The sequence below is a fragment of the Auxenochlorella protothecoides genome (genome assembly GCF_000733215.1).
Source record: "Auxenochlorella protothecoides strain 0710 unplaced genomic scaffold scaffold86, whole genome shotgun sequence".
Classification (NCBI taxonomy): domain Eukaryota; kingdom Viridiplantae; phylum Chlorophyta; class Trebouxiophyceae; order Chlorellales; family Chlorellaceae; genus Auxenochlorella; species Auxenochlorella protothecoides.
In genome coordinates this window covers 62,820-84,861 of record NW_011934467.1, presented here as the reverse complement: position 1 = coordinate 84,861, position 22,042 = coordinate 62,820, and the positions used below count along the sequence as shown (strand labels likewise).

General features: G+C 57.9%; 3 protein-coding genes across 3 annotated transcripts; 2 read left to right on the top strand and 1 right to left on the bottom strand.

The window, feature by feature from the left end:
* Nucleotides 1-331: 331 nt before the first annotated feature.
* F751_6310 (Anaphase-promoting complex subunit 2) lies at nucleotides 332-4,759 on the top strand (the record flags this gene model as incomplete). The annotated part of the gene is made up of 14 exons (XM_011403534.1): nucleotides 332-421; nucleotides 533-592; nucleotides 787-951; nucleotides 1,138-1,247; nucleotides 1,431-1,537; nucleotides 1,717-1,788; nucleotides 1,944-2,122; nucleotides 2,233-2,314; nucleotides 2,463-2,553; nucleotides 2,787-2,913; nucleotides 3,235-3,534; nucleotides 3,832-3,954; nucleotides 4,383-4,469; nucleotides 4,637-4,759. The coding sequence occupies 14 exons, from the start codon at nucleotides 332-334 to the stop codon at nucleotides 4,757-4,759; spliced, it is 1,716 nt and encodes a 571-aa protein (XP_011401836.1).
* A 1,852-nt stretch (nucleotides 4,760-6,611) lies between these two features.
* Nucleotides 6,612-7,989, bottom strand: F751_6309 (hypothetical protein; the record flags this gene model as incomplete). The annotated part of the gene is made up of 3 exons (XM_011403533.1): nucleotides 6,612-6,713; nucleotides 7,244-7,447; nucleotides 7,672-7,989. 3 exons carry the CDS (start codon nucleotides 7,987-7,989, stop codon nucleotides 6,612-6,614), a joined length of 624 nt encoding a protein of 207 aa, XP_011401835.1.
* Nucleotides 7,990-15,322: 7,333 nt separating this feature from the next.
* On the top strand, nucleotides 15,323-16,033 carry F751_6308 (hypothetical protein; the record flags this gene model as incomplete). The annotated part of the gene is made up of 3 exons (XM_011403532.1): nucleotides 15,323-15,414; nucleotides 15,568-15,713; nucleotides 15,831-16,033. 3 exons carry the CDS (start codon nucleotides 15,323-15,325, stop codon nucleotides 16,031-16,033), a joined length of 441 nt encoding a protein of 146 aa, XP_011401834.1.
* Nucleotides 16,034-22,042: the final 6,009 nt, after the last annotated feature.

Below are 22,042 nucleotides of genomic sequence, written 5' to 3'. Positions count from 1 at the left end.
TTGCCCACGTTCGCGAGCTCTGGCTGGACAATGACTCACAGGCTGCCAATGGATGCAGATGAGATCGTCTCGGAGGCCCTGCACGAGCGGCTGTGTGCGTCAGGTGCACTCCCCACATCTTGCCACGAGCTGGAAAGCATCCTGCAGGTACGTGAACTATGCGTGGCGTGCATCATTGCGTAGGTTGCCAGCGTGCGTCATGCGCAGCACCTCTCCCCACCCCCTCCCCGGCCAGACCCTGGAGGAGTCCATGCACCTGAGTGATCGGGCCAGACCGACACACCCTGGGGGATCCCGGGCAGCCCCTCTGCCATCCTGTGGGGTGGTGACAATGCTCAGGCGCGACACGCTTGCCCAGCTGGGGCGGGCCCTCCAGGGCTGCTTCCAGCACACCCTGGACACCCTCAGCCGGGATGACACGGTGCGCCTCTGCCTGTCGCACGCAGGATGCTGGCCTGTGAATGTCGATTGTTCAACATGTTGATTCCCTGGTCAGCAAGCTCCAGCCGCTCTGCCTCATCCTCATGGCCAGGGCCGGGCGCTTGAGGAGGCACGCAGCCTCGCCGCGCTGCTGGAGCGCATGGGAGCAAAGGTGCTGCAGAGTGAGGGCACTGGGACGACCTTCCTGCTGGCCCATCGGCCACGAGGAATCCCATATGCTCTGAAACCATCACGCAATGGTCCTGATCGGAACACCGCGCCCTGTCATGGCATCCGGGGTCGCTTGCTGCCATGTTTCCCCAGCAAAACACCATGCGTCCCCGCCCCCCCCGAACCTTCCACCAGGAGCTGAGCGTCGAGGCGGCGGTGGCGGGGACGCTGAGCCACCTGCAGGCCCACCTCGAGGAGCGGGCGACGCGGAACGCCTCTGCGCCCTGGCTCGCCGAGGCTCTTGAGTACACTGCCTCCTGGCCACTCCGCCTCCTGCAGCAGCTCCTGCCCGAGGCGGGGGTATGTAGGGATTGGTTTTGGCACATTGTGTTTCGGGCGCATGTGAGGTTAACATTTGTAGAGGCCGTGGCCAGGCGATGCCAGGCAGAGGGTCCGCCATTGCCACACGAGCCGGGGGTCACAATGTCAAACACCAGACTGCCCAGTTCTCCAGGGTTCTCACCACCATCAAACCTCCCCTCACAGGCCTCTGGCTGGCACCTGTGGGAGCAGCGCCTGCGCTACTTTGTCTACGAGCGGGCCGGCCTCATCTTCACCGACTCCCTTTTTGACCTGGTGGTGGACTTCCCCGACAGGTATTGCTCGTCTGGTCGACCGGGGGTTGCTGGGGTTCTCTGGAGCATTGAATCTTGCAGGTTGGGGAGCTGCGTGCATAGAAAGATGGATGGAGCGCTGTGCATGTCGCAAACCATACCCATGCCGCTGGTAAATACTGCCCTTGACCCCAATCTTCCGCACTGCTGTCCCCGCCGCCCCAGCCTGCCGACCCTACACGACCTGCGTGCCTGCCTGGAGAACACCAGTCTCCTCAGCCATGTGGCGCAGTGCTTTGCTGCAGCCACCAAGAAGCGCCTGCTCCATCCAGGTGGAGGAGCCTGCTTATTTCGATAAGTTTTGGGGACAGTCTTGCTCCTCGACCTTTCCCCCCATTGGGTCAACGCCTGATGAAGGACGCCGCTGGCTCCTGGTCTGTGCCTGGTCAGTCATGCCCCAAGGTCCCTTGTTTCCATTGCCAGTCCACACTCTTGCTTCCCTTCCCTCCAGGCGCGGCCACATCGGACATCGTGCAGCAGTACATCTTCTCCATTCGGGCCATGCGCCATGTGGACCCCACAGGTCGGTGAACCACTGTTGCTGGGCTGGATCGAGCATCCCAGGGTGCAGCCAGGCACGGCCCTGGCTGCAAGGATCGGCCCCCAGGTGTGCCCTGCACAGCATTGTGAGTATGTGCACCTACTCGTCCCACCTCCCTCCCCCCAAACTGTCCTCAGACACGGCCCTGGCCCCGGCACGCGCGGCCACACAGGACTACCTGCGCACGCGGCGGGACGCCATCCGCTGCATTGTGGGCCTGCTGACGGCCGACGAGGAGGGCGAGGACAACGTGGTGCTGGAGGAGCTGGAGGGCGAGGGCGAGGCCGGCGGCGCAGGGGTGGGCTGGGGCATGGGGGTGGGGAGGGGCGCGAGGCCGGTGTTGTCAACGGTGCAGTTGAGCTCGGTCTTCCAGCAGAGCAGTATCAAGCTGAACGACCCCTGTGGCCCCTGCGTCCTCGTATGCAGGTCCCTCTGATACCCTGCTTTGACGGGCCGGATGCGGACCTCCAGGCCCTGGCCGAGGCTGAGCGCTGGCGCCCCGAGCCAGGTGCGGGGCCGGGGTGGGTGGGCTTCCTGTGCGTAGCGAATGGGGGGAGGGCTTCGAGCAGGCCATGCCCTGTCTCCTTCTTGGGGGTCCAAGCGCCCACAAGCCACACCCTCGGACACAAACACCGGCTTGCGTCATTGCCGCGCAGTGGATGCCGTGGAGCGTGTGACCGGCAGCGATGCCGTGTCGCAGCTGGTGGGCATCTGGGGGTCAAAGGACCTCCTCGTGACCGAGTACCGGTGGGTTGGCGCATTGGTGTGGTGGGATGGTGCAGTGTGTTTGGTGCGACACTGGAGGGGGGTGCACTCCACTGGGGCTGTCGGACCAGTCGTTGCTGGTGAAGGGCTGCATGCAGGTGATCCGCTCGAGGGGCAGGATCCACATGGGGAGGGTAACCACCCGCACCTGATCCAATCAGGCCCCTTGCCACCCTGGCCCCAACAGCAAACCCACCACCCCTCCCACTGCGCAGGTCCCTGCTGGCCGACAGGCTGCTGGCCAAGCAGGGCTACGACTGCGACCGGGAGCTGCGCACCCTGGAGCTGCTCAAGCTGCGCTTCGGGGACGCCGTCCTGCACACCGCCGAGATCATGCTCAAGGTGACCCGGCTTGGGCCTGGGAGCCTGCTGCGCTGTTCCACTTGGGTATCCAGGGGGGGTGGGGAAGGTTCGGGCGGTGTGGGGGGTTGAGGTGGTGGGGTGAGGGGGGAGCAATGGTCTCTGCGTGCTGAGATCTGCTGCCCTGTGAGGGGTGCCGCGCCTCGGAGCTGCCAGGAGTTGATGCCCAGCGAGCCGCAGGAGGAACATCGCCATATGCAGCTGTGTGCCGACTTCTCCGGTCCATCTCCATGCCATCAGGCAATCGCCCTCCATGCCGTACAAACCACCGTTCCTGGCATGCATCCCTCACCAAACACCCAGGACCTGGCGGATTCCAAGCGCATCAACGCCAACATCCGGTCGGCAGCCCGATGCGCTGCCCGCGGCGAGCGGGCCGCCACCGTCACCGCCACCATGCTCTCCGCCCTGTACTGGCCCCAAGGCAGCGTGCCTGCCCCCGACGAAGCGGACCTGAGGCTGCCGCCCGACGTGGGCAGCTGGCTGGAGGAGTACGGCCAGGCCTACCACGCGCTCAAGGCGCCGCGCAAGCTGCAGTGGTGCCCGTCCCAGGGCGTGGTGCAGCTGGAAGTGACGGTGGGGGACCAGGCCCTGGAGCTCACGGTGAGTAGTTGTGGGTCCAGGGGGGTGGTTTGTGGAGGGGGCGTGGTTCAGGACTGGTGTGCCTGGATCATGCCTTCGCGAAACCCAGGACTTGGGTGGCATTGCATGTGTCTGTCCGCTGGGACAAAGGACGGCCTTGGCTGTGGAAAATCATCCTGGATCAGTCGAATTGAGTACTCATGGTGTACTGATTGTGTCATCTGGAGGTAACAGTGCAGTGACAGGCACCAGATATCTCGATTCTGCCACTCTGAATTGCGTTGCTGACATCTGATCGCCCCAACCCCGACCTTGCAGGTGACCCCTGCGCAAGCCATCACCCTACTGAGCTTCCGAGAGCGCAGCGAATGGGGCGAGGCTGAGCTGGCAGAGCAGACGGGCCAGACGCCCGCCATGGCGCGACGGAATGCCAGCTTCTGGGTCCAGCAAGGCAGGCTGTGGGGAATTGTGGAGGAATTGCACATAGGTTTGAGGGGGTGATGTGTGAAGAAGGGCCATTGCTCCCTTGTTCCAGCTCGCCCAGACTGCTACACTCTGTGCACAGGAGTGCTGCATGAGGCTGCTCAGCCTGGAGGAGCCAGGGTGTATGCCAGGAACAGGGTCCTTCAGGCCAGCACCGGTGGCTGGAGCGGTCCACCCGCCGAGGACGAGGGGGCGGAGGGCGGAGGGCCGGCACTGGATGCAGGCCTACAGGTGGGCGTGAGTCGATGTCGGGGTACAGGCTGGACCCGCTCCTGACCCAGATCCCAAGTGTTCAGCACCTGCCAGCATGCTGCGATCAACCCCGGCGCTCTGTTGCTCTGCAAAACTCCATCACCCCGACTCTGACATTGCCCACCCCATGCCAGGCCATGGCAGCATACGAGCCGTTCATCCTGGGAATGCTGGCGAATTTTGACAGCCTGCCCCAGGACCGCATCCACAACATGCTCAAGGTGTGACTTTTGAGGAACCACAAGGAGATGGCAATGCGAGCGGCTCTGCCTGCTCATGCAGGCACTGGGGCATGGTGATCATTGTTCTGCCCTGCCTGGCTAATACCTGACTTTAGATAGCAGCACCCTGTCGGAGGCCCTGACGCACGCTCCACACCCTCTCGCAGATGTTTGTGTCCGATCCGCCCTACGACAAGACCCTGGACCAGCTGTCTGCCTTTCTCGCTCACCTGGTGGCCCAGGAGCGCCTCACGTGCGGGGGGGGCACCATGTACAAGCAGAAACTTTAGACTGGGACGCATGCTGGCCCAGTCCTACTTGCCTACCAGGGCGGTTGTCCTTGTACAGCAGCCACGTTACACGTTTTGAGGATGATGACATTCGGGGGGAAGAGAGATATGGGTGGCCAGGTGCAGCGACATTGAGTTGGACTTCATGTGTTGCTTTTCAGGCACTAGCCTCCACCAGATGGCTGCACTCCAAGCACAGACTCTGCATGGGCATTGATAGAGGGAATGGGCGTCGCAGGAATGACAAGATCGAGGTGGATGCCGGTCCTTGCACCTACCGGCCGTGCCGGGCAATCATCCCGGCAGTTGAAGATCCTCCCGCACCTGAACTGTCCTTGCTCTTGTCCATGGGCGACCCGCCCTCGGCATTTCCAGACTCCGCAGGCGTGACGTTGGTGGCCGCAGTGTCCTCCTGAACTATGTCAGAGGTATCCCTCCCCTCTGTGGGCTGTACGCCTGCAACGAGGCATGTGATGGCTTGGTCTTCAGACATCATGATTGAGAGTATCTCACTGCACTCACGAATAAAAGGGTAGAAGGATCCTCTTGCTCCCTAGGCAATAGTCATCATTCCGGAATCCATGTTAATCAAGGTGACCACACGGCATGGTTCCTTGGCCAACACCACACCCACATTCTTATTCGTGTGGCACCAAACCCCATTTTCCGTCCACAAAGCCCCAACACGCATCACCAAACGACCTTGAACACCTTGCGCGCTGGGGTCGTCCCTGTCACCGTACGCTCCCCCTGCTGTCTTGTCCTGCTCGTACATCTTGTGACCCTTGTTGGTCTGGGGGTCACCACCCTTCCCTACATGCTCCTGAGCCTTCTCTTCTCCATCTGTCGTGCAGGAAAAGAAAAAGTTGCGATTGAATGATCAGCAATGGGTAAACACAAATGCATATTTAATTCATTGAACAGCCAAGCCGACTCACCCTTAAGCAGGGCCCTCTGTGAGTGGAATCCGGCAGACCATGACGTGAGGTCCAGCCCTGTGCACACAACCAGGGTGAGAAGGGTCGCGGTATCTCTGGCGGTGAGGACAAATCTTTGTTTCCGGAATCAATCATTCACTCACTCACAGCATTTCCCTCGTCGCCTCACCCTTGGACATCGAGGCCACTACGTCGCCCTGCGGATGCAGGCGAGAGGGTGTCAATACTGCCAGGCGGCTCGTGAATGATCGCATCGAGTTTCGGTTGTGTTGAACCAATGGGGAGATCTTGTTGGAAGATGCGTATGTGAACTCGCGGATGTGTGACGTTGGCTGGGCCACAACAGCACTATTGGTCCCGACAACGGAACCCGGGACGAAGCTACCCACCCACAGGTAGGGTGTCATGGGATGGCATGACATTTTCGAAGGTATGGAGACAGTACACAAGGTACCTCGAAAAAAGTAGGCACATGGAAAATTTGAAAGGGATGAAAGGTTGGAGCACTTATCGTAAAAAGGATTTATTGGGACCAGGGAAAGGTACTCCCTGACTCCCTCCGTTCTATTCCAGCCCGGTGGGGTTTCAGCTCCTCCCCATGCCGAGCATTTGGTTGCATTGGTGCCCCAGGTATGGGCTATTGCAAACAATCGGGGCCAGGTCGCGTCACTGGTCGGCCATGCCCCGAGGTCAGAGTCAGGGAGAGCGCACATGCTGTGCAGCTGTTGTGCAGTAAAGCTCTCCATGTGCTGGGAATGTCGTAGCATGCACTTGGAGCATGCTCGGATTAGTTGCAGGTAATGCCGGCAAGGGGAGGCACTGCCTCCTTCCCCACGCGCCATGCGACGAGGTTGACAGGGCAAAGGCGCCCCGGGCGAGGCACCGGGAGCACCCACTCACGAGGACCTCGCTCATCAGGCCAGGCAGGCGCCGCGCTGGGCGCAGGCCAGCATCGTCGACCGGTCCAGCGCATGCTGCGCGTCGTCCTTCATTTCCAGGACGCGGTTCAGCAGGTCCTGCCGCAGAGGTGGGCGTCAGGTGGGCGCGGGGTCGGACCTGGCCTGAACAGGACTGCATGCGTAAACGATGCGCCTGATGGAGTCTGGCACACCCCGACCTGGCACTCTTGCGTGGGGTCTCTCCACCCTTTCCCGTTGTCCGTCAGTCACCTCCCCCCTCCAACTCCTCCAAGCAATGGCCGCCTCACATGCGTCTGTTCGAAGAGGGCGTTCCCCGCGCCGTGCGCCGACGCGATGTCGGCCAGCGCCTCCGCCAGGTGCGGAGTGGCGGCGCCCATGTGCGCCATCGCCGCGGCGATGCGCGCCGCGGCGTCGGCGCCCGGGCGCCCCGTCAGCGCCGGCCCGCGCCGAGCCTCGGGCGACGCCGCGGCCCACGGCGGCGTGAACACGTTGCTGAAGGGGGGCGTGGGGCAGGCGTCCAGGTCCTCCACCAGGCTGGACCCGACGGGGGAGGCGGTCCCGGCCCAGTCGGAGCCCGGCCCACCGCCGGGCGGCGCGCAGGGCGAGCGCGGCGCGCTCTCCTCCACGCTGCTCAGCAGCATGCGCGGCAGCGTGCGCTGGGGCGCCGAGGCGTAGGCGGCGGGGCCCTGCGGGCGGCTGGCCTGGGGCGAGGGGGTGGCCACGCCCAGACCCGACTCCTCCTGGCTCAGGGCGCGAGCCAGGGTGGACACCGCCAACTTGCCCGGGGCGGGGGAGGGTCGCAAGGGGTGCGAGGGTGTCAGGCAGGGTGCCTGGCGAGAGGGTGCGTGTGTAGGGGGGGTGAGGACCTCTTGCCGAAGGCTCCTGCCTCCAGCCGGCTCCCTGGAGCTCAGGACACAGGCAAGGCATCCTCCTGCCTGCATGGCCAGTGCCTTGGGATTGCTTTGTGGGCCGCACCAGAGGTGCATGACATGCAGTCACGATCCCACGCCGCCCGACCCAGACAGGCCTAAAAGTTAACAACGGCATGCCCAACCTGGTCCAGACGGGACACGAGGCCCTCCAGGGTGTCCTCATCGGCGTGGGCCAGGAGGGCTGTGTAGTGCATGGCCACGGGGCCGGGGGGGGCACCGCTCCAGTACACCCCGCAGTCCAGCAGCACCTCCCCACCGGGGTGCGTGGCCTTGATGGCGACGGACACGCGGGACCCAGTCCCCGCCGCGGCGGGACTGAGCTGGGCACAGGGCACCGCGATGCGCAGGGAGGGGGAGGCCGCCAGCAAGACGAGGAGGGGCGCCTTGGCCTCAGAGCGGTACAGGATCTGCAGCAGCTCGCGTCGGCGGAGCGACGCCATGGCGAGGTGGGACGGACCTACGTGATGATAGTTGGTGGCTCGGGGTCATTACAAGCAACTGGGATGCATCTGGAGGTGTGAGAACGTGCGTCGCGCCCCGTACGGCAGGTACTTGCGCGATCGGTGTACCTGGCACAGAGTGCACCCGGGGTCTCTGGTGATGGTCTGAGGGCTGCCCTGATGGATGATGGGTATTGAAGGATCTGATGGTATGGATACGAGTAGATTGTCTCGTGCAAGAGCTGCTCGACTTGCTCCTTAAATGCCCCATTTCGTATTCGAATCCTAAGGGTGTCGGGGCGCAGGCTCCAGCGTCCCGGAAAGCACGAGTCGGAACAGCTGTCCCATGGCTGCCTGTAACAGGGAGGAAGGGTTAGACGCGGCCTCTATGCGATTCTTGCTCCTGTCGTGCATGCTAAGTATGACCTGAGTAAAGTATCGTGGCACGAACGAATCTGGGGAGAAGCGCTGCCATCGGTGGACAGGGAAGCGTGGATATCATTGGGTCTGTGAGCCGGAGCACGGATACCGCTTGTCGACGATGGAGCAATGCTCAGCTTCTCCAGGCTACGTATTGTCATGTCCACATCAATGCTGTTCCATCCCTAGCGCTCGGGTATGTGTGGAGCCTAGACTGAATGCTTGCCACTGTGCTTGTACGACAATCTACAGAGCACACCTTGGATAGTGCGGGCACGACCCATGTTCTTCCGTGAGAAAGGTGAGGAGAAGAAGAAGCACCCATGGGTTGAGCGGGTTGGGAACCAGTGATTAATTCTTGGAGTCTACTATTGCGATTCGCGCCATGCGACGAACCAGCCTATGTGATGTTGTGAGGTTGATCCCAAGCCCCATCCATAGTTTCCCACGATTGTAGCGACACCCCGACCCCTTTGGCGATCGACCCTAAGCGGTGCTCAAGTTCGTTGGAGGCGCATCAGTAAGAGCGTGTTCAGCGGAAACCCTTCACGGAACTCCGTAAACGTGTCGAGCCACAGTGCAAACCGCGCTATGACACCCGGAGAGGCAGCACCAGACTTCATCCAGATCCTTATTCGAACTGGAGATAGGTTGGGTGACTTTCTCGAGGATGCAGCCTTGTACCGAGTAGGCCTCACATGCCGCGCAGCGTGGGCTTATACCAGCGGTGTCTTCCACCCCGACGTGTACGCGCGCCGTTGTGCAGAGGAACCTACCGCATACTACCCAGACGGCGAACTCACACGAGCAACAGCACAAGATTTTTTCTAGAGGCTTCGGGTGAGGCGGAGTGCCTTGTCTGCAAGGTACCTGTGCATTGTACGTCGGAGGCAGGATGACGAGGATCTCATCATGCTTTACGCCGGTCACTCCCCCAGGACGAGACCGAGGCACTTAAAGCGATAGCGCGCCTGCAGTGGGATAAAAGATGGTCTAGGGACCATCTTTGCGATATTATCTGCCTAGGGTTCTCAAAGTTGCAGGAATTATGTGGTTTCATATTGATGTGGTATCGGTGCTGGATTGTGTGCTGGGTGTGACTTGATGGGACAGGCAGTGAGGTGTGAGAGACCTTACCAGGTACAAAAATCCCCTGTTGTGACAGGGACTCCTGACATGCTGGAGCAAGATGCCCGTGACCCAATGTGGAGATCGATTCTGGGGTACCCTGTTGTTAGATTTTGTCAAGGAGTACTAGGTCAAGAATGAAGAGATTAGGCTCCCACCCCCAAAGCGGCACCGCAAAATTCACCTCCACACACGCCTCCTGCGCCCTATCAATCTGTTGGTGAGTTGAGAGGAAACGCAGGAGAGGGCCACCCACTAGAAATCTGGGGATGCTGGTGATGGGGGAGCTGTGACCGGCTTGCCAAGGATACCTAGGCCTGCATGCCCTCCCAGAGTCTTCATATGACCCTTCTTTGCCCCTGACAGCACTCGATGTCCAACCCCAGCAAGCCAGTCTTAGCACCTTCACGTCTTAATATGTGGGAGCCTGTCCTGGCAAGAGTCAGTAGGGCGCTGACAGATCTGGACACAGGTGAGCTGAGGCTCGCTTTTCTATGGTGCCTTGGCTATTTTTCGAGGCAGACTTTGTTCGTCAGGACATGGAGAGTTTTTCCTTGGATGTGGTCGGAAAACTTCGGCTCCTCACCTGGCTTATCATATGCGCAGCAGCTTGCAGGTTGTGTGCTCCAAGCATGCTGTTGGCCACTCACACTCCTAGGCATGGCATCAAATACTGCAGACGAAACAAAGCTGGCGTGCATAGTCCGCGTGGGAGGAAATTCAGACAGCTGAAGCAGCCCATAAACATCCACTTTGAACCACTTCCTGGTAGACATCAGCTATGTTGGTGAGAGGAGGTGGGATAGGTGAGATCTTCCATGCATGACAGCTGATGTGCATGAAATATGCTTGCCTGGCCTGAGAGCTAGCCCTTTGACAGAGCCTGGTCCTTGTGCATACCATGCTTGCATATCCTCCCTCTACACATGCAGTGTCATACGGACTGAGCCTAAACCCTGGGATTGCCCCCAGTATGTTGTCCAGCATCCTGGTCACTACTATTACTGGGGGGACCTCCTCCTCAAGTACAGCGTACAGAGCTACGAGAGAGCCTCCCGGCGGTGGCAACTTCCAAGGTACTTGCTACTGGCGGCTGTGGGAGCATGCTTGCAATCCTTGATGTTGGTTTGATTGTCTGCATCACGCGTTTCCACCAGCTCCCGTCTATGCCCTGGAAGCCACCCTCGCAATGCCACTTGTCTTCTCCTCACGCTTAACGCCCTCGCCCTTGCCAGGGACCAATATGTCGCTCGTAGAGCACTTGCCATTCTTGGCGCGCTGTACATCTGGGTGAGAAAGGAGCATGGCAGCTGGCGCGACAGCGAAACTGCTGAGCATGTCCGCGCTCTTCAGGCCGAGGTTTGTGCATAGTGGATGCTGAGGCTGTGGATGACTCTGGTAGCCACCTCATCCTTCCAACATCTTTCAGTGGCAGCTGAAGATCTCTTGTCCATACAGCCCATGCAAAGCGTGCGATGTCCTGGTCTTGTAGGTAGAGAATGAGCAACACCTTTCTAGGATCCGGGTTGGGATGCGTGATGAGGCCATGCTCGAAAAATACTGGAGGAACAACAACTGGAGGCAACTTCCTGCGACAGCATGCATTGATGTTCCCAGCGATGCAAGGCAAGCATGATGTTGTCATCATGAAGCGCATGTCTATCTTTGGGTCTGACCTCCAACCTATTGCGAGTGAAGCCTGCACAGTCTCTGACCTTGCGAGCTTCACCGGCTGTCAAGGATTTTGGTTAGTATGAGATCCCCCATGTCCATCATATCCCACTCTGAACTACCTTCACTCACAGGCAACTGCTGCGCCATGAACTGGGACAGTGCCGCTATGCTCCTGGCACAGTCGTGAGGCTTACGAGCGATCTTGGGTCCTCCTACCGCATTGTTATGTACACTGGAGGCCATGCACTCCCAGATGTGGAGACTAACGCCATCGGGCAGGGTATGTGCCTCTCCACGGGAAAAGGCATGGCACATGATACCCCTGTCAGACAGGCTTCACACTATGCTGACTCAGCCCCATTGTTGATCCAGGGAATCTGTGTGCAACGCTGTGTATGGACCAGACGAGGGTGAGGCGCGGGCAAGACCCAAATTTCTCCTGGGTGAGATTTGCTCCTGAAAGGAGCCTTGTAGCCGTGCCGCGGGAGGAGCTGAAGAGGTGCATCATTGGTGGGTATGGTCATGAGTCTGTTGGTGATGCCCTGATTACATGTCTGATTACTGCCTGTTGGACAATAGCTGCTGCTATGCTGAGCTACTCCCTGAAGTTACGTCAAGCGCTTCCCCTTCTCAGAATGGTTGAAGCTCAGGCCCGGCATCGGACGTTTCTTCGATTCTTGGGACAGGATCCTCTGCTCCTTCGTTCCAAACTGCGCCCTGGCCGCTCTGAACGGCCACCTTCCCCCCACCGCGCTCTTCCAAGACATGCGGAATGAGTATGTCGCGCTGCGAGTGAGTCCAGGTGCAGGACTTTCGTATGTGAGTAATACAGGGTTGCACATGTACTGACACCACTGCTGTCCCCGCAGGTGGGTGAGAGGAGGAAGGAAAATCCATACCTTGAGCTAGCCAAAAGGATGGTCAGCAGATGGTGAAGTGCCTCTGTGTGTGTACAGAGAGGGTCTGAAGGCAACAGGAGGTCATCTCTGGCACTATGGGATATCATCAGCAAGCCAGCAGCTGTTCGGATTGTTTGTTCTCATTGAATTATGCAAGGTCTCCATTTCAAATGCAACATCGCTTTGGAGGAGCCGGGTACGCCATGGAGGGCGTGCATGAGGCTTGTGACACAGAATAGTGGAGCACAATCTAAATCTTGGCAATCGATTTGAATCAGCCAAACATTTGGAGGGTACATGCTCTTAAAGACTTCGCGGTGGTTCAACAGATAGTCCAGAATCGGCGACAGGCGCGGCGCACGGACACACGTTCGGACAGCTGATGGAGTCAGCGAGAGACACATGCAATGGAAAGCAATACAGCGCATTCGCAGATTCTCGTGTGGGGGAGAGGGGAGGAAGGGTAATATTTAGAAAAGCCATGGTTGCCAGCTGGCAGGGTCATTGCTTCCCAGCTTGCCTCCCCCGGATCTCGCTATTGGTGGAGCGTTGCTCCAACTCATTTCGCGATCGACCTTGTAATGTGCCAAATGTATATAGAGGCATAGTAAAACCGGCATTTTTAGCGAAAGCGCTCTCACGACGTCTCGTAAATATTCTGGAGCGCAGTGCAACCAGGCCATGTCTCCTAATGGCGCGGCGCCAAATTTCATCCAGATTCTTGTTCGAACTGGAGAAACATTGGGTGACTTCCTTGAGGATGCAGCCATGTGTCGAGTAGGCTTCACATGCCGGGAAGCATGGGCTTACACGGACAGGATCTACTTCCCCTACGTGTACGCACATCGATGGGCAGAGGCGCCTTCCGCACACTATCCTGATGGCATTGGCACACGGGCAACAGCAAGCATCTATGGCGACAGGAGTCGGGTGAGGTGAAGTGTCTTGTCTGCAAGGTGCGTATGCATAGCAGCCTTGTAGCAGGGTCTCAGGCCGAGCCACAGTCTCCCCCAGGCCGAGAACGAAGCAATTCGCGCAATGACTCGCTTGCAGTGGGACAAGAGGGTTTCTGAGGAAGATCTCCGCATCTTGATGCGAATAGGTTACCCTAGATTACAGGTAACATCTCCTCCTACATTCATGTGCCACTCCGGCGGCCTTCATTCCGGGGTTGATGTGGTGGACCAGGCTCTGTGGTTGGAAGGGAATTGACAAGGTGCACCATAATGCCCTTTTGTGACAGGGACTGCTGACAGGCTGGATCAAGATGCCTGTGACCCAGTGTGGGAAGCGATTCTGGGCTGTGCTCATCTCAGACTTTCTCAAGGGACACTTTGTCAAGCCAAGTGAGGCTCAATGTCTAGCCCAAGGAGGACGACTCGGTCCCTCCCTGCACTCATGCCTCATGCGCCTGGTCAACCTGCTGGTGAGTTGTGATGAGGCTCAAGAGCAGGGCAGCGCAACCGCATTGCCAAGATTTTAGCGTGCAGACGCCAGTGGCTGGCTTGTCAGGAGCACCTTGAGCTCCAGGCTCTGCCCAAAAGACCCTATGACATCTTAGTGCCTTGTCACTCCTCACAGCACTTGATGGCTGACCCCAGCAACCCAGTTTCAACACCTTCACCTCCTGATATGTGGGAACCAGTCATGACCAAAGCCAGGACGGCGCTGGCAGAGCAGGAGACAGGTGAACTGGGACTCAATCTTGAATGTCCAAGCTTCATTGAGGCTAACTTTGTTTGAAAAAGACAGGAGTTTCTGTTTACTCGAGGCTGTCGGTTAGAAATGGCTCCGACCTGTCTGGTCGCTGCACTGCATCCTGCAGCAAAGCACCCTGTCGGCCACGCACACTCCTAGGCATGGCAACTAAGGCTGCAAATTACGCAAAGCTGGAGTGTATAGTCCGCGCCCTCTTTCCCACACCCGGCCTCCCTGATAGAACAGAGGTGCTGGCACTCTGGCGCTGAGGCACACAGCGTGAAGTTGAGAGGTCTTGCATTTTCCCTCAAGGCCCTGTGAGTGACACAACCTCCTGCATCCCCTGTTCGTGTAGGGTGAGCAACCCTATTTCGAGCTAGCTCTGGTCAGCGAAAACTCAGCTGGCTACTGCCCCACCATTCTCCCCGACTTTGCTATTGACAAGTGCTTGACACCCTGTCAAGCCTACTTGGTGCTCCTCCTCGTAAGAGCAAGGAGTGATTGAGTGCCCATTGTTTACGCTGCCTGGATTGGACTTGTTATGGTGCACCTGCTTGCGTTTTTCCAAACGGGACGACGCTTAAGTGGCCACTGACCCTCGCAGGTTGCCAACTCCCTTTCCGTACTCATAGAGCCTTGGCGAGGCAGGGGCCTAGACTTCAGAGGGAATGCTTTCGCTGTCGCCCTTGAAAATGGGGAGGGGGGCCGCCCGGTGCGCATGGACCTGTGCTTCACAAAGCCGCCAGAGGCAGGGCGTGCTTTGTGGTACGGTGGGCTGTTGCTCGGGGTCCATGCTGAGAGGCTTGGGTGAGGATGTGTATGAGCTCGAAGGGCAGAGGAAGCATGCATTAATCGTGTCATGTGGCGCTGCGCCAGTGCACACGCCAGCGTTCAGCACAGGAGACCCTTTCCCCTTTCACAGCGTCCTGCGATCCAGAGGACAGACAGAGTCCAGGCTGCCCTACTACCTCGGCGTGGAGGAGGATAGATTCTGGTTAGAACGCATGCTGCATCTCAGCGTGCAGGGCTACGTAGACGCTGTTGCAAAGGAATGGGTCCTTCCAAGGTGCTGTAGAGTTCAGTAAGCTGGATGGGGCTCTTCTCCTCGGTCTGGCACATCCTCAAAGCGCTCCCTGCCTGACGCACTCAGCAGACTGCTGTCCTGCACCTACTCTTCCACACCCGCACATCTGTCCCTTCCACCCCCCTGTCACCGTTGATTATCGCAGGGACGCATGGCGTGCTCAGCGTGCACAAACCTTGCTGGGAGTACTCTGGAGCCAAGCTGGTGCCAGACCATACCCGGGTGACACGAGACCCAACGCATACCATCAGCTACAGCCGGTGTGTGAACTTGGCCCTGCTGATCACATGGGCAGGGGACCTGAGGGTCGGCAGAGGTCCTGGGGCGGGGCAGCGTGAGCTGTCGTTGAAGCATGTGTCCCGCACCTCCCACACTCCCTCCTGCTCTGCAGATCTGGCGGCATTGGCACCTGGCCCGCCTCTTTGATGTCATGACAATTCTTAAACGTGGTGGCATCTCGATGAATTCTGATCATCGGGACCCAGAAAGCAACGGCCTCATCACCGTCCCGCCAATGGCAGAGTAGGAAACTGGCGAGGGGGCGCTGGGAGGGCTGCCTGCAGGAGATAGCACAGGGGTTAGCCACTCCATGCTCTGACTTTACTCCTCAACCTTGTGGCCTGAGAGCCCAGCCGCCTTGGAGTTCAAATCCTCCTGCGGGCCTCTTCACTGCAGGCAACTGCAGCGGCACGAGCATGGGCTGTGCCGCTTCCGGCCCGGCACGGTTGTCAGCGCCGTGGATCATGTTCAGGCCTACTGCATCGTGATCTACACAGGCTGCGAGAGGGAGGAGGGGACCTGGCACCCGGAATACATCCCAGGTGGGTGGGTGTGGGAGGACATCGACCTCTTGCTTGGCATCACAGACCAGCATGCCTAATTCCTGGCTCAGCCCAGGCCCCTTCCCCTGTTCACCAGGCTCAATCTCTGCATCACAGACAACTACTGCGCGCTGCTGTGCCTGAATCGCACAAAGGTACCGACGGTGAATGACATCGCTGACGATCCCATCAACTTTGTTCCTGAGGATCAGCTGGAGCCCGTGGATGAGGAGCAGCTCAAGACCAGCATTCCAGGCGAGTTGAGTGACCAGGGATTCGGAGTGAGGGAGCCTGACTGGGTGAGGCAACCGGCCCTCTGACGTGGCGTCGAATTGCACAGGAGCTAATTCCATGCCAGACCCGATCACAGAGTGGTTGGAGGGTAGATTCGACGTCGGTCGCTACTTTGAGTGCTGGGACAGGTCCAGCTGCCACTTTGTTCCCAATGCTGCCACGGCCAGCATCAATGGCCACCCTCCACACCACTCCATCTTCAAGCCGTCGAGGTATTGATGAACATGCACCATTGATGGTGACGGGCAAGGCTTCCAGTGGCAGTGTTTTGGATGCACCATGTTACTGCTGAGCGGTGAAGAATCCAGCGCTTGGGTGCTCCTCTGGATGGATGCCTGCTGATTTAAGTTATAAGTGCAGGCTTGACACACACAATTGGCAATCTAGCTGCACTGAATCCCTGCGACTGAGGACCAGATGATGGCAGCAGCACTGAGTGGAAAGTCGAACTTCGCCTTTCGCCCCCGAGCATGCTGTGACCTGCGTTCCGTTCCGGGAGCGTCCTCACAGTTCTTCCGATGACTCTCGACATGATCAGCCAGAGTAGCAGATTGCGAGACCTTGCTTTGTACTTCAATTGCTAAAACCGCAATACTCAAAGGGAGTTCCAGGAGACGGGTTTGCCTCCATGCAGGGGGTGGATTTCGCAGGGAAGAATTCTGGCTCCAACCCTGGAAAGGTAGCGCATCCACTGCTGAGGGTTTTGCTGACGCATCACGACATCTGCTACCAGCTTTTTAATACCCAAAGTATGTGCCGACTAGCTGGAACGTGCAAGGAGGCCAAAATGTACCTGTCCTATACATTCATGTAACGCATCGAAAGGAGGCGGGAACCTTCACGGATGAGGGAGTCTCTGTTTCCCCATGAGCCTGGCGCACCAATGAAAGAAGGGAAGCGTGAAAGGATGACCAACGTGAGTTGTGGCTTGCTAGGCGCTTCTGTGCCTTTTCCAGCAGTGATCAGATGTCTGAAGTTCATCATGTGCAGGACCGACGAAGTGCCCTTACAGCGTTGACCAGTTTCCAGTGGGGCCGTGAATTCTGGGCAGTGGACACATTTTGTCTCCCAAAGTTGAGTTCTGGTGTGGCGCTTGAATGTCACCCAGTGGTGACCCAGCTTGCCAGGTGCATTCCCAGTGGGGTCATGGGGTCCCGACTGCCAGGACAAGGAGGATTGGAATTCTGTTCGCAGGAATCGCAGCACTGCCTTCCTCTCCGCCGATTCTGCGCAGGGTCTGCTGCGTGCGTAGAGAGAGGCGCCAGTCATGCAATGTGGAATGAGGTTCTGGGCTGTGAGGCTGGATGACTACATAAGGATTAGAGAGCTCGCGGGTACAAAGGCAGGAACCCTGCTCAAGGGTATACTGACGAATGCAGACCAGGGAGCGGCCTTCCTCCTTCACACCCTCCGACTTGTGAGTGCTGCATGCTTTCCAGCCACGCACGCCATGACATCCACACTGGAACCTGGGACCCTGACAGGCCTTGCATACCTTGTAGCATGCATCTGACAATTTACATTCATACCATCATCTGTACCTGCCACCCTGGCATCCGCAGCACATCATATACACTCCTGAACGTACCGTGCGCACAGAGCACGAATGGCAAATGTGGGAAGCTGTCATTGACAGAGTCTCACGGAGCCTGCAAAATGTTGATCCTGGTAGGTCGGCATGTTCAAGCCTCAGCCGAATGCGAAACGTATGGGTGAATGGGATGAGGAGAGCTCTTAACTCTACATCCGTGCATGTAGCTTATTAGTCAACCTCCTGCAAAGAGCGCAACTGAGCGGCATGCGCGGAGCACAATGTGAGGTGCACCAAGCTTGACCCCTTCTTCCCCGCATACGATATGGTCGAAGGTTTGAATAAGGCATACTTGGTGCTTACATGCACAGCCCATGTCCTCTTCCCCAGCCAAGGCCTCTGCTCAGGACCAGAGGTACGGAGGGTCACTGATGAGTGGGGAGGGACACATCACAAGCTATTCATCTGACACGAAATCGAGAAGACCCCAAGGCAGTGCTGCATGGTACATGAGCTCTACCTCCTTCCCTGTTTGCAGGGGGACCTGCCACTGTTCACGGTTCGGCCATACTCCCAGGACCCTGCAGAGGACTATTGTCCCACAGTGCTTCCAGACTTCCTTGACAAGACCTACTTCACCCCCTTTGAGGCTTTCGTAGTGCTTATTATAGTAAGCAACCTGGCCGCAGCCTGTATCTTGGAGAGAGGTGGGACCAGCTGGCACCCTGGTTCTGTAGCTGCTCGCCACTTTCCATTCCTGCTCCTGCAGGTTCTTAATCATCTCGGGGTCTTGGTGACGCCCGAGTTTGGCTGGGAGGCCAAGCTGTTCAGTACCGTCTTCAGGATGCGCGGGAGGAAAGTGAAAAAGATGAAGCAGCCATTTCTCATTCATTTTGAACCACTGTCGGGGGTCCATCGACTCTCTTGGTGAGCAGAGGTTGGAGAGGCATCCTTTGACTTACAAGACGTTTACTATGGATGAGGTATGCTTCTCTGGCTTAAAATGTAGGTTTTGATAGAGCCTGGACCTTGTGAGCTACACGACCGCCCTGTCTGCTCGGCTCCTCACAATGTTATACGGACTGAGCCTGGACCCTGGGACAACCCTCCCGGTGCCGCCGTAGGTGTTTCCCCTTACCACTACTGAGGCGTCATCATCCTCAAGTACAGCATATATGGCTATGAGAAAGCTTCAAGAGCGTGGCAACCCCCAAGGTACTTGCAACGGACGACTGTGGGAGCATGCTTGTCATTCCTATGGTTGGTGATAGTCTGTATGAGGGGTTTCCACCAGCCCTAGTCTTAGCCACAAAACTTACCCTTGCCACTGTCCCCTCCTCATGTGAAACCCCCCACTCTGGCCAGGGACCTACACATCGCCCAGAGAACACTTGCAGTTCTTGACGCTCTACACTTCTGGTTATGTTGAGAATTTCGTAGCTGGTGCGACAGCAATATTACCAACCACGTCCGCACCCTATTTGCTGAGGTGGGCACATGAGAGGTGGTGAGCCTGTGCATCGACCTGGCAGCCATCTGAAGTTTTGGCCACCACTAGTCACAGCCAGGTGTCTTCTGCCCAGACCCATACAAAGTGTGCAATATCCTGGTTTTGTAGGCGGAGGTTCAGCAACATCTTTGTCGAATTCAGTATGGGATGTGCGATGCGGACAGGCTCGAAAATTATTGGAGGAACAACAGCTGGAGGCACCTTTCTGCACCAACGTGCATCGACGTCCCTGAGGATGCAAGGCAAGGAGGTTGGCGATATGTTGACGCACCCTTGTTCCTTTGGGCATGGCAGGTAATCTCCTGCAACCGCGGCCTGCACACCCTGCCTGTGCAAACATTACTGGCTGCCCATTTTTGGTCAGAATGAGATCTCCCACATCCATTACAGTGCACTCTGATCTACTACCTTCCTACCCACAGGCTGCTGCTGCGCTTCAACTTGGGGCAATGCCATTTTGCTCCTGGCACAGTCGTGAGGCTGAGGATTGACAGCGGGTCCTCCTACCAATTTGTACTGTATATTGGGCGCCCATCGCTCCCAGAGATGGAGACCATCCCCGTAGAACAGAGTATGTGCCATATATCAGGGAAATGTATGGCAACCATACATGCTGTTATGTCGGTTCAATGCTATGCTGATTCAACCCCTTTCATCACACAGGCAACCTGTGTGCGACGCTGTGCATGGAGCAGACAAGAGCCAGGCGGGAGGATGACCCAATCTATACGTGGGTGAGGTTTGTTCCCAAAAAAGGTCCTTGTCGCCATATCGCAGAAGGAGCTTAAGAGATGTATCATTGGTGGGTACGGTGATGGACTCGGTGGTGATGCCCTGGACTCAGATTGGATCACTGCATGCCACCCTTCAGCAATCAGCCACTGATGTGCTCAGCTGCATCCAAGGGTCATGTCAATCACTTGCTCACCTCAGAATAGCTGAGGCTCAGGCCCGGAATCGGACGTTTCTTTGACTCCTGGGACCGAATCCTCTGCTCCTTTGCTCCAAACTCCGCCCTGGCTGTTCTGAACGGCCATTTCAGTCACACCGCACTCTTGCGGGAGGACGCAGGCTGACTACGACGATCTGCAGGTGAGTCTAGGGTCCAGGTTTCTCGTATGTGAGTGATACAGCGGTGCACATTTACTGACGCAGATGCTTACTGCACAGGTGGGAGTGAGGCAGAAAATCGATCCATGGTGAGAACAGTTTCCTTAGGTATGAGGACCGGTGCTGGGATTAATCTTTCTGTGCACTGAGGTTGGAAAGCAATAAAAGGGCATCTCTGCCTTTTGGACCTGTTGAGATTTGGATCCAACAGAAGAGATTAAGGTTGTGCGACTAGCCTCAAGCCCTGGGACTTGATACCAGCCGAAGATGAACCCTGCACGAAGCTTCGACTTGCACACCACACCTCTTTGCCCTGAGCTTGTTTTCGTGAGGCGAGCTTACAGCTGCGAAACGAGCAACTGGGCACATGGTTCAATGGAAGGTGCATTGGGGGGATTGTGATGGCGTGGCCGAGGCAGGCATGGCTCTCATGCTCAGAGTGACAGACAATGGAGTAGCTTGCAACATGATACTCCATCATCAAAACTTCGTAGCCCTTACTGCCTATAAATAACCTGCACATGATAAATCGTACACGGCGTACCTCTGTTCTGGTCCATGCAGCCCACGACGAGAGGCTTTGAGGTTCCCCTCATCATTCTCGGCATGGAGACGGACAACAATCGCAGCGTAGCGCGCGCAAACTCATTGCTCGATGCCAAGGTCCAAGAGCATCGTTGTGCACACAACATGCGCCATTTCCCAAGGGATTCTTTTATCTGGTCGTGGATCAGCATCGGAGCCGCGATGAGGAGCGGCTGCTTGACGAGGGTGCGGGTGGTCTTGCCCACCCCGCCCAACACCCGAAGGGAAGACTTCGAGCTGGTGGACAGATTCTGGTAAGGAAGATGCGACTTGATGCTCGGATGCAATTTACACTTTCAGGTATGTGTCTCCATACCCCTAGCCTCTTCCCTCTCCAGGCTCCCCATCGCGGCAAGCATGCGCACTGTCGGCGACGTCCTCGACCAGGTGGGAAGCGTTGTGCACCCCCACCTTTAATATTGGGATACACCCTGACCCAGACTGCTCTGCATGCCATCACATTGAGGTTCTTAATGGTACACGAATCAGTTCACATTTCGATCATCTGCCCTGGGTGGCGCCCTCGCAGGTCTGCATGCAAGCCATGCCAGCCGGTGTCCGGCCCCAGGTCCTTGCAAAGGTGGCCGGCTTCTACGTGCTGGAGGACTCGCCTGTTGGCACCCTGGACAGGGACGACGTGCTACAAATAGTCATTCGCAAGCATGTGATGCACGACAGGCGGGGCGCCAAGCGCCCGCAAAGGGAAGACTTGCCTACATCGGCCGCACATCTTGCCCTCCCTGCGCCAGGCGATGCAGGCCCCCCCCTGCGTTCGGCAACGGCAGGAGGCAAAGTCTCCCACCAGGATCAGCTGCGCAAGATCAAGCGGGTCCGGCTCGGGGAGGAAGATGTGAGCAGCAGCAGCAGCAGCTCTTCTGAGGGGACGGAAGAGAGCAGCAGCACTTCTGATGAAGAGCCTGACGATGGCAGCAGTGGTAGCAGCAGCAGCAGCTCGGAGGGGGAAGCTGTGGAGGGCAGCAGCAGCAGCAGTTCGGAAGAGGAGACAGATACGAGCAGCTCTGAGGAAGAATCAGGCGAGGCCAGGGCGGGGCGGTGCGCATCGCTGTCAAACATTGGTCTCAGGAATGGGCAATCCGCGTCTCAATTGGTGGGCCTGTCACCCGCCTCGCCCGCAATGCTCCAGGTACCTCCAGGGTCAAGTACCTTTTGCCTTTATGGATGCCGGAGGTTGTCTGGTCCGTGTCCTTGCCAGCAATGGCCTGGATTTCATGTAGCAAAGGTGCCTGTGTCCCTGAGCGCCTTCGTTCCACACAATCCGCACACTGCCACTTCACCCGC